The sequence below is a fragment of the Zootoca vivipara genome, chromosome 4, assembly GCF_963506605.1.
Source record: "Zootoca vivipara chromosome 4, rZooViv1.1, whole genome shotgun sequence".
In the NCBI taxonomy this organism is placed as follows: domain Eukaryota; kingdom Metazoa; phylum Chordata; class Lepidosauria; order Squamata; family Lacertidae; genus Zootoca; species Zootoca vivipara.
Genome location: NC_083279.1, coordinates 71034639 through 71046668, shown reverse-complemented (window position 1 = coordinate 71046668; position 12030 = coordinate 71034639). Strand labels below are relative to the sequence as shown.

The 12030-nt window shown below is 41.8% G+C and overlaps 1 protein-coding gene across 5 annotated transcripts in view; it reads left to right on the top strand.

Annotated features, from left to right (window-relative positions):
* The window catches only part of NME7 (NME/NM23 family member 7), a 70686-nt gene that overhangs the window by 10868 nt on the left and 47788 nt on the right, over window positions 1-12030 (top strand). For 2 of the 5 annotated variants that reach the window (XM_035114428.2, XM_060273734.1), the window contains exons 2-6: window positions 2309-2416; window positions 6491-6657; window positions 7728-7838; window positions 9095-9145; window positions 11195-11402. In XM_035114428.2, the coding sequence (XP_034970319.1) occupies window positions 2309-2416; window positions 6491-6657; window positions 7728-7838; window positions 9095-9145; window positions 11195-11402 (645 nt within the window). The other 3 variants (XM_035114429.2, XM_035114427.2, XM_035114432.2) reach the window with 3 other exon arrangements.

The window sequence follows — 12030 nt, the reverse complement described above, 5'->3', positions numbered from 1 at the left end:
TAGCACAGGACTGCTTCTTTAAATGCCATCAGCTCTTATGGAATGCTAGTGGTTTAAATGGCAGGTTTTGACTAATCTCCATTTATTGGTGGGGAGAAGGTCAAGGTTTGCAAATCAGGGTTGTTGGGAGTATTGCCACCTTGATTGCTGGGAATGGCTGGGCAGGGGAGTGCCAAGGATTTAAACAAAATAACCCGAATCTTACTGTATGGCTGGGAATGTTCTACAAGATGACATTCCTCACTGAGCAAATAGTGGTTTCTGGGACCTGGGCTGCAAGGCTGTGTGTGAGTGAGTCAGCGAAGAGGAGAGAGAGAGAGAGAGAGAGAGAGAGAGAGAGAGAGAGAAAGGAACGAAAGAATAATTGTACTTTGAACTTGGGCAGAGAGAGAAGAGAGAAAATAATTTATCTGTCATTAGCTAAACCAAGGTACACCCTTGAAAATGGCTGCATAAGAACATTAGAAGACACCTCCTCGATGAGAATGAGGTCCCATGTATAGTACAGTCTTCTGTTCTTACAGTAGCCAACCAAGGGTAAAGCCAACAACCAGGACATAAGCACAATAAGACTCTCCCATTCATGATCTCCAGCAACTGCTATCCAGGGACATATATAGTAGAATATAGCCATTATGACTGCTAGCCATTTGCAGCCTTTCCCCTGATTAATTTATGTAATCTTTTAAAGTCATCCAAGTTGGTGGACAGCATCACACCTTGTGGAAGCAAATCCCATTGTTTTAATGATGCACTGCATAAAGCAGTAAGAGCAAGAACTCCTTTGTGGCAGTCTGGTGCAAAATTAGGCTTGCTTTTATCGCCATTATAGCCTGTAAGAAAGCACACCCCAGCTTCTGCCAACCTAGCAGTTCAAAAGCATACCAGTGCAAGTAGATAAATAGTACCGCTGTGGTGGTAAGGTAAACAGCATTTCCGTGTGCTCTGGCACTTGTCATGGTCCTCCGTGCGCCAGTAGCAGTTTAGTCATGCTGGCCATATAACTCTGTCTGTGGGCAAACACCGGTTCCCTCGGCCTGCAGTGAGATGAGCGCTGCACCCCATAGTTGCCTTTGCCTGGACTTAACTGTCTGGAGATCCTTTACCTTTTTACCTTTTTTATATTACAAAGACCCCATAAGTCTCCAGGGGCCTCTCCCTCCAAAGGAAACTAAACTTTGGAGCTTCTTGCTGCTTGGGGAAGTGGGAAACACTTATGCCAAGTGCTCTGTTCTGAGACGCTTGAACCAGTCCCTTCCCTTGCTCCCATTCTTGTCTTTCTTTATCAGATCCAGTCTTTGTTCTTTGTGTGTGCCCCATATGCTGCATGCCCTCCTAACAAACAGCCATGTCACCATCAAGTGTACAGATCCCAGCACTACTGGCTTGAAAGATGTGTTGAAACAATGGCAATAATTCTCATTTGACTGCAGAGGTTGGTAGTGTTTACTTTCAGGGTTTGGTCAGGGAGAGTGTATTTCATCTCAAATTCCAGAGTAGGACTTCCTGAAAAAAAGTCAATACTGTAGTGCTGAAATATAGCTGAATGTAGATATGAAATCTGCCTGGGGCATATACACCGGATAGATTAAAAAGCATATTGGGAAAGCGGATTGGAGGGGCTGCTATTCGCAAGAGAAACCATGTGATCCATCTGCACATAAAAATCTCCCGATGTGCTTTTGCCCATTTTACCTACTGAGGCTGTCTTTTCTGCATAGTGCTATATTGTGCAGTGCAGTGTGGGCGAGGGTTGCTGCAGAAAAGTAGACGTGCCGTAATGTGACACATAATTTTCATGGCATTCCTGCCCATATTAAAGAGCATGGCCCAGGTAGGAACTTGATGGGAAAAGTGGGAAGGACTAAAGCTGGAATTGTGAGGCCTCTTCCCCTGGCAGATGTCTGTGGGTGAGGTGGTGTCACCTCAGTAAGAGTCATTTGCTTATGTTTAAAATAACTTAAGGCAGAATGTAATTGTAACAGTAGTCATACTTCGCATTTAGAAAACTCTTTTCAAGTATTCAAAGTTTTTATGTACTTTTATCTCTCAAGTAATTACTAGAATGGCCCTGCAAAGTCAACAGTAGTTGTAGTTTCCAAATTGCAGTCTCCTTATTGTACCATTTGGGAAACCTCAGCGTCTGAATGATGTGTTGCTCTGGCCTAACAATGTTGTTGCTATATGCTTTGCCTCAGATGTATTTGCTGGTCGATCAACCTTTCATTTGGATGAAGTGCATTTTTCTGAATTGTCTTTTATGAGATTATTACTAAATTCCTACATTCCTCTTTTCCCTTTCTTTCAGAGCCAGGATGAAAGATACGCTTTCATTGCAGAGTGGTATGATACAAATGCTTCACTTTTTCGACGCTATGAGCTTCTGTATTACCCAAAAGATGGATCAGTGGAGATGGTAAGACTTGTTACGCTGATGATGATGATGATGATTAGAATTTATATACCACCCTATACCCAGGGGTCTAAGGTATAAGACAACCTTGCAGATTGCATTGGTTGAGAGCAAAATAAGCTACCCTTGGCATTATTGGTTTGATCTTATGTGAAGCCAAAAACACAAGAATTGCTATTCTCTCTTAGCTGCTAAATTGTCCTAGAAGAACAAGAGCTTTTTTAGGGTCCCCTGATGATACCATAAAACATCTTGGTGGCGGTAGCGATAATAAGGTGAAGCTAGACAAACCTTGGAAACCATATATTGGCTTAATAGTTTAAATTCATATATCACCTTCTTTCCATCACTGAACTCAAGGCAGCATGCATGTAGTTCCCAGGTTGTCTCCTGTCCAGGCACTGACCAGATCCTGACCTGCTTAGCTTCAGTGAGGCAGTGGCGCCATGTTTCTTCAATTAAGAGAAACCCTGCCTTATATGAGCCAGTTCATGACAAAGCTTTCACCACCCCCATGGTAAATAGGTATACATACAAGAAGCCCAGGAAAGGCAGCAGAATCATAGGTTCAAGCCTCCATGGCTGGTGCTCAAAATAAGTCTTCCATGTACTCAGTGGATGAGTGAATATCAAGCAAGGCTGTTCAATTAGTCCTAGTTTGACAATAACCTTTGGCCTCTGCTTTAAGAGTAAAACTCCATTTTGTAAAGCTGAGAAGCAGCCATTTCTTGTTGGACATGTGTTAAAGTTTAATTTGCTGTGTTTAAATTCTGTTCTGATACACAGGATGTGGATTCTTCCCACCTGTGTACCCTCCTGTTTTTCATATTTTAAATGCTAGTGAGTATGTTACTGGGTATGGTATATAATGTCATTCATCACTTGCCCAGATCTAATTGGCTCAGAGATGTAAAGGTCTTGTTACCAAGACCTGATGGTTGTACAGAAGACAGAGATTGTGGCTGATCATGTGGAGTCCTACCCATGTGATTCAGAGAGTTACCTTTCTTTTGTGCTCTTATATTCTCTTCTGCATTCTGTTTCAGTGAAATTGCCAATTACTGCAATTGTTCCTGGTGTCAGAAGAAACAAGAAATAGTGTACTAATAATAGCAGAATCTAAATCAGGGAAAGAATGCCTGCACTTTATGCCAATAAAAATTATTTCTTTGGTTGGTAAGAGGGCATCTTAATTCTGGGTTATCAAAAACTCACTTTCCTCTTTGCAAACAGAAATTGGTTCAGTAATGCATCTACTTATATGGCCATCTTTCATTCCCTAAGGAATGCTTATCTTTAACAAGTTGCTAAAGAAGAAAGCAAGTGATAAAGGCAACTCATTGTAAGACATAATTGTCAGTCAGTTTATTACCTTATGTTAACCCCTCCCCCAAATGTCCTTCTTAGAATTCAATTTCAGATGCTTAATGGTTTGTAGACCATTAAGATCCGGGACCCATGCACATAGCCAACAGCTCCTGTAGACAAGCTAATGCTGAAACTCATTGGGAGTTGGGCTGCTTTGGGAGGAAGAAGTTGGGGTGGGGGTGGGGAGATAAAACTAATTAATATTAATAATAAATGGAAGCACCAACCATCTGAAAAAAGGAGACATTCCAGTGTGCCTGTAGAAACTCATTTTATGTGCCTAAATGGGTTCTTTGGTTCCAAGCCAGCCTAGTTAACTTGCTCTTGGTTATTAAAGAAAGCAACAGGGAGAGGAATAAATCTGCAAGCTGTATTTACCAAATCAGATGTTGATTTTGCTTTTGTTTACCCACTTTGCTCTGCACCTGCCTTTTTGTTTTAATCAGATTTATAAATAACTTGGGGTGTACAAAGCATATAAAAACCTCAGAGGAAGGGGAATTGTTTTGTTGTTTTTAATCTTCCAATTTGTCACACTTCTTGGTAGTGATTGAGAAGAAACTGGAGCATTTGCAGTAAATACCAGAAGCTCTGGCAAATATTATGGAACAGAGCCAGGAAGTAATTGGGATCCAGTATTTTGAAGGTACATTGGAGGAAACAATAACTTTATTATTTGACTGCAGTAGCAAGCCTACTATTGGATTTTGAATGCCAAATATGCTAGAGTAAAAATAAGTTTCGTGCTCAGTCCTGTTCAGACATTCTGTGTTGAAGCAGTTTGGTTCCCCTTTCTCTCATTCCAAGTGCCTTCAGTTTGGGATGGTTATTGAAAGTATTTGTTTATTTGGAGTTATCATCTTCAGTCAATTTGAGGAATATCCAAAAGTTTACTTTTGAAAGTGATAAATGGTAAGACAACTCAGTATATTCAGTTATTGTTGTAGTACTATATGCAACTGGATCTGCTATTATGTGTTGGAGGGTGATACTTCAATCTTGTGCACACTAACCTGAGTATAAGCTGTTTTGGACACAGTGGGCTTATTCACAGTGGACTTATTCATACCTTGTGTGTGATTATAAATGATGAGAATAAATGTGTACACATAGTAAAAATGTAAAGGCATGTATACAATGTGTCTTCCTTTCTGGCTTGGAAAAAGTGACTCTCTTTAAAGATAATTTTGTCCATATTTGCAAGTAATCAGATTTACATTTTTAATAAATATGTTCATCAATAGGAATTGTTTTTAGAAAAAGCTATGAACAGAATTTGTTTTGCCATTTTTTTTATAAAAAATGTATGGTTAAGACTGAAACCCCATAAACATTTACTTGAGAGGTGGCACTGTGGGTTAAACCACAGAGCCTAGGGCTTGCCAATCAGAAGGTTGGTGGTTCGAATCCCCGTGACGGGGTGAGCTCCCGTTGCTCGGTCCCAGTTCCTGCCCACCTAGCCGTTTGAAAGCATGTCAAAGTGCAAGTAGATAAATAGGTACTGCTATGGCAGGAAGGTAAATGGCGTTTCCATGTGCTGCTCTGGTTCACCAGAAGCGACTTTGTCATGCTGGCCACATGACCTGTAAGCTGTACACCGTCTCCCTCGGCCAATAACGCAAGATGAGCTCTGCAACCCCAGGGGTCCCTTTACCTTTACCTTTTAAGTCCCATTAAGTTAAGATTACCAGTTTTTTTTCCAAGGAATCCAGGGACACTTTTCAACTTCCTACTGAATAGATGGATTTTGTCAGGGGACTGATTTTTAAATCCGAGGACTGTCCCTGGGAAACGGGGACATCTGGTAACCTTACATTAAGTTCAACTGGGCTTACTTCCAAGTACACATGTATATGACTGCACTGTGAAGCAGATGATTTAGTTCAGCTCATGATACCTCTATTTCTTCTGTGCCCCAAACCATTTGGTATAGGTGCATTAGAGAAAGGATCTCTATAAATGCAGATTGTGAAGTATGAAGTATTGTAGAATCCAGTACTTCAGAATCTTGTTCTTTAATTATTATTTTATGTATCCCTCTTACTTTCCAAGGAACTCAAGGTAGCTACCAAGTCAGAATACAAAAAATAACATCAAAATCTAAAAGAACTCCCAGTTTAAATCCCATAATAAAAACTAAAAACCTAGAAAGCCCAATAAGTCTGGCACAGCCAAACACCAGGACTCCACCCAAAAAAAACCAGCCATCAGCTAAATAACTTTTTGAAGAGCTATGTCTTTTCCAGCCATGACCTTAGCCCCAGTTCCCTTCCTATTGAAAGAATATAATTTTGGGGCCTGACACATTTTGCTAAGCATTCTGCAGGATAGGTGTCATCCTAGAGTACGTCCTATCACTGGTTTCCATCAGCCTTGCCTTCTGAAGTTGAAGAATCTGCAGCAGTGCCTCAGATGAAGTTTGGAGCATTCAGAAAGAAATGTATGGAAGGAAGTGGCTCTTAAGGTACCCAAGTCCCAGGCTGCTTAGCGCTTTAAAGCCCTAACCCCAAGCAACTTGAATCGAGCACAGAAGCAAACTCGTAGCTGGTGCTAGTTTTGAAAAATTGGCATGGGCACATAACAGTAGTCAAAGTAACTTTTAAAAAACAGTATCTGTTTCTCTTTGTGCATGATCTTTTTCTTCTTCTTTTTAAAAGAAAAGGTATTTTATACCTGCATGTAGATTATTCAGTCTCTTTACCTTACCAGTATGACATGAAGAACCGCTGCCGATTCCTAAATCGCATCAAATATGAAGATCTGCAGTTTAAAGATTTGTTTGTCGGCAACAAAATTACTATCTACTCACGCCACCTCAATTTGGTTGACTATGGGGATCAATATACTTCCCGCATGTTGGGCAGTCGCAAAGAAAGGTGAGAGGATATATTCTTTGAACCTCTTATTTTCTACCTTATTAACTTGAGGCTATTGAGATGTCTGTGCTCCTTCATTCTCTTGCTGGCCAGGGTGCCTGGACCAGCTGGTAGCCTCCAAAAGAGAAAGGGCAAAGAGAGAGCCTTGCTACAGTGATTGCTTATTAGTTAGGGAAGCATCCTCATTTCCTCTCCCCTCTCTGTGCATCACAATAGCGCACAGCCCTCTATGAGTTTATTGTCCAAATGTCACAATAGTTAAAGCACAACACCCACTCCTCAGCAAACTCTTCCTCTCGGCCCCCTAAGGAGAAAGAGAGTGACGTGCACCCCCTAAATTCTGGTTCTATTTCAGTTACCCTTCAATCTCTGGGAAAAGAATAAGAACCTTAAGTGCCAGCACTCAAGTGAGATAGCAAGATACTCCCTGGATGATGATGATGAATTTGTTAATCATCTTCTATACAATCTTCTCAAGGCTATAAACAATAAAAAATATTACGTTAGAGGGTTGTCAAAAGCCAATATCTCCCTCAGCTAAGTGACCCTCCAGCCCACAGTGTGAGAAAGAATATGAATGATGAACATTACTGTGATGTTGTCATAACCCACTTTGTCTCGGGCTTTCCCCCACAATACTGTACAGTATAGACAAAATACCTCTCTGCAGCCTCCTCTCTATTCAATATGGGAATAATAGAACTGTGCTACAAAAGAGCAGGAGACAGGGGGACCCTCATTTTCCTGGTGTGAGACACCATTATTACTGCCCCCCAATATGCCAATCTAACAGACCTCCAGAGGGCAAGGCAGAAAGGGCAGCCATCACCCAAGTGCACATCCTGTTGCCACCATTCTCCCCTCCCCATGCAACTTTTTGTCATATGTGCCACTTGTAATGGTCAGATCTTTGATCCAAAACCTTCAGTTGGTTATATGAAGGATAAAAATGAATATAAGAGACATAAAAACATATTTTTGAAATGGTATTTTATAGTTGGAGATTTACTTAAGCTCGTATTTTGATGACTTATTTTGACTTTATTGGTTTATTTCCCTTCCCTCTCTAGAACCTTGGCTTTATTGAAACCTGATGTAGCACTCAAACTTGGAGATGTCATTGATATGATTATTAGAGCTGGTTTTACAATAACTAAAGCCAAAATGACGAGAGTTTCAAGGTGAGGTTTTAACAATTTGAGATTTTCAAAAATCAGTTAAATACATTTGACACTTTTAAATCCCCTTTACTGGTTCACAAGGAAAAACCATGATCCTAGGGAGAAACTATTGCTTACCTTGAATGGGTGACTGTTGCCAACCTATATCTCCCCATGTTACCTGGTCATGTTCCATTAAAGCAGATCTGTGAATCCATCATGCTCAGCATTTTTATGCTCTGTCCATCCCCTCCACAAACAGCAGCCAGTGTATCAGAGGGGAGAGGAGAAAGGCTGAGCACCATTAAGTGATATCACCCACATGCTGTAACTGAATACTAGAGGGAGATGCAGGGAGGAGATCCATGGGATGGCGGCAGCCATGCATTTAAAATACTGTATCCCTTTGGGTCCTAGCCATAATCCGGACAGATGTGGTGAAGTAGATGTGGTCCAGAGAGATGTGGTGCAGCACACTGTATGCTGCTGCATATGTATATCTTGTCATATGGGACGCAGGTGGTGCTGTGATCTAAACCACTGAGCCTCTTGGGCTTGCCGATCAGAAGGTTGGTGGCTCGAATCCCCACAACGGGGTGAGCTCCCATTGCTCTATCCCAGCTCCTGCCAACCTAGCAGTTTGAAAGCACACCAGTGCAAGTAGATAAATAGGTAAGGTAAGCGGCGGCAAGGTAAACGGTGTTTCCATGCACTCTAGTTTCCATCGCAGTGTTCCGTTGCGCCAGAAGCAGTTTAGTCATGCTGGCCCATGACCCGGAAAGCTGTCTGTGGACAAACGGCGGCCTGAAAGTGAGATGAGCGCCACAACCCCATTGTCGCCTTTGATTGGACTTAACTGCCCAGGGGTCCTTTACCTATCTTATCAGGATTCATGCCCCAAACGACCCGGGGCATGCCTGCTCTGTTGGAAGCAGAGTAGATAGCTCCAAAACAATGCCTGCTTAAAAAACAACAACCATCAGACTCAGTAAAAGGTTTTCTAATGCAAAAATAAGCTTGGCGGTACAATTCCAGATCCCTGGTGGAGTGTTCAAAGACCCCTGAGTGAAAGCCTGGACTGCTGCTTCCAGCTTGTGGAGGCAGTACTCAGCCTGACTTGGGATATAGCAGCTTCCTTTGATCCTGTGAGGGTTCAGAGAAACCTGATGGCACAAGCAGAACTCTGCTTGTGGTTCTGTGGGTGAAGCCATTGCTGATTATTAATTGTTTTTCACAGAAGCATTAATGATGCATGTTTTTAAACAAATCTTTTGTAGAGGAGAAGCAATGGATTTCTACGCAGATCACCTAGCTAAGCCTTATTACAAGTAAGTTTCAGTTTGCAGCATGTTTTGACTTGTGCAATGTGCCCAGTGAAATATGAACAATATGAAATTGACGTTGATTTTTGCTTGATCTTTAGATTTAGATTTATACCAATAAATTGTGGGTAGTATTTTTAGAGGTATATGGGACTGTGGAGGCTTGCAGGGTTGGCTTACCTCCTGGTTTCTCCCCACAATCCTGAAACTGAGCAGGAGCAGCAGCTGCCATATACTGACTCATGGCCAATGACAGCAATTATAACACCTTACCTTGCTTATTTAAATTGCAAAGCCTTAAATAGTTTGGAATCAGATTATTTGAAGGATAACGTAAGAATCTAGTTTCAAATGGCTTGCAGGTATGCTGCTAACACCCATCAAATCGGCAAATACCAGAGACAGGACCTTGTTTAGTAGTGACCCCTCATCTATGGAAGTCTCTCCCAAAAGAGAGACCTATAGCATCATTCATTTAAAAAATGTGTTTCATTCTCAATAATGCATTTTATTGAGGTGTTGACTGCTGTTTTTCAAACTCTTGCTGTTTTTAGTTTGGAATGGCATGGTTTTGTTTGTGTATTAACATTTTCATTGTGTTTTTAAATAATTTCATAAACCTCCTTAAGAAGGATTTGCCCTGAAATGCCTCATGTATATTTCTAAAATATAAATAAATTATTCGGCAGTTGATGCTTTTTCCTCAGCTCAGTGATAGAGCGAATGCTTTTGCAATGCTGTGCAGCATGTGTGTGTGTGTGTGCGTGTGTGTGCGTGTTTTGTTAATGGGAGCCACTTTTTATTTTTAATATTTATATTTTATTAAGGTGATTTCAGTTAAAAGAAATAAAGAGATACAGCAAAAGAAGAAGGAAAAGTGAGAGGGAGAAAAACAACAACAAAGATACATATAAAAGCAAAAATATGAAAAAAGTAATATACGATATTCCCATACATTCTTGTGATTGAACCCAGTTACCCATGTTTGAGCAATAACAATGAGTGGAGATTGACAGAGGGAGAGGCTTACCACGCAGCCCAGATAGATTTGGCAAGCCTTATTTGTCCTACAGGCTGCCAGTTCATGAAGAACTAGGAGCCTGGCACTTATGCAACTACTTAATTTGAAATAAAACAATGATAGGATAAGAACTTGGGTATTTAAGGGAGTCTGCTTTCAGCTCCAGTGCAGACTCTCTTAAAATATTAGACTGAAATTATTCCAGATGTTGTTGCCTGAAGGTACTAGAACAAGCAAACTAGACCTTTTTGGGAACTCATGTGAAATTGTGGTTTTGTGGCAGCTTTGTGTTTAGAAAATGACTAATTATATGCTGCATTACATCCAACACTGTGCAGATAGTTCCACTAATACAACAGGACCCCTTCCATTCTAATAATAATAATAATAATAATAATAATAATAATAATAATAATAAATAATTATTTATACCCTGGCCATCTGGCTGGGTTTCCCCAGCCACTCTGGGTGGCTTCCAACAAAGATTAAAAATTCATTAAAATGTCACACATTAAAAGCTTCCCTAAACAGGGCTGCCTTCAGATGTCTTCTAAATGTCAGGTAGTTGTTTATTTCTTTGATATCTGATGGGAGGGTGTTCTACAGAGCGGGTGCCACTACCAAGAAGGCCCTCTGCTTGGTTCCCTGTAACTTTGCTTCTTGCAGTTAGGGAACCGCCAGAAGGCCCTCGGCGCTGGACCTCAGTGTCTGGGCAAAATGATGGGGGGTTGAGACGCTCCTTCAGGTATACTGGACCGAGGCCGTTTAGGGCTTTAAAGGTCAGCACCAACACTTTGAATTGTGCTTGGGAATGCCCCCTACATGCGCCCCCCCCAGCTCCTCCAGAGGGTTCCCCGGAGGGTTGAAAAGAGAAATAGGAGGAAGTTCCATTGCTCAAGGAGAGGTCTGTGAGCAGGACAGCAGTGTTGCATACCAACCTTGGGGCTGTTGGTTTGCTTTCATTTAGGGCAGCTGAATCCCGTTTGAACGTCCTGTTCAATGTGAATGCTAACTGCTCTCTTTTCTGCTTGCAGTGAGCTTCTTGAATTTATGACAAGCGGCCCCGTTGTTGCCATGGAGATCTTGGGAGATGATGCTATAAGCCGATGGAAGGATTTACTAGGACCTGCAAATTCTTCTGTGGCCCGTACTGATGCCCCAAATAGCGTTAGGGCATGTTTTGGAACCGATGGCATAAGAAATGTGGCTCATGGTCCAGATTCTTTTGCTTCTGCTGCTAGAGTAAGCCCCCCCCCCAAAAAAACTTTCTGCATCTGGATGACTGGGCTTTTACTGGCATATATATTATGAGTTTGGCTACTTCCAATGTTTGTGGTCTGAACTTGGTTTAGCTACATGACACATAGTAGTTACTGTATATGGCTTAGCGCATCAGAAAGAAAGAAAATACTCACCCCTGCCTTTTCTCCCCTTACCATGCAGAGGGAAAGGGGACCCTTTCTCAAAACTCTTCTAGAGAACCTGTGCTTCACAATCTCTACAGAAAATTTTAAAGAAATGTTAGGAAAGGAAAAGGCTTCCTTCCCCACTGCCTGCCTTTATGCTGGAAAGAGGCAGGGGCGGACTTTGGTAATATGGCGCCTTGAGCAAGGATGACCCCCCCTTATTTTCATGCCCCCCTCCATCTCACCTTCTGTTCTGCGCATACTCTGAAGTGCACTATGTCATAGTTGCGGCATAGTTGTGCCCCTCGGCTTGGTACCCTCTGCAGAAGAACCCCCCACCCCACCCTAAATCCAGCATTGATGCGCTGGCTGCCATGTACCTTAAATTTATGAGGTGACCGGAGCTTTTTTGTTGCTGTTTAAAAGGAGATTGTGTTGCTTTGCGCCTGTCCCCTTCACTTCCC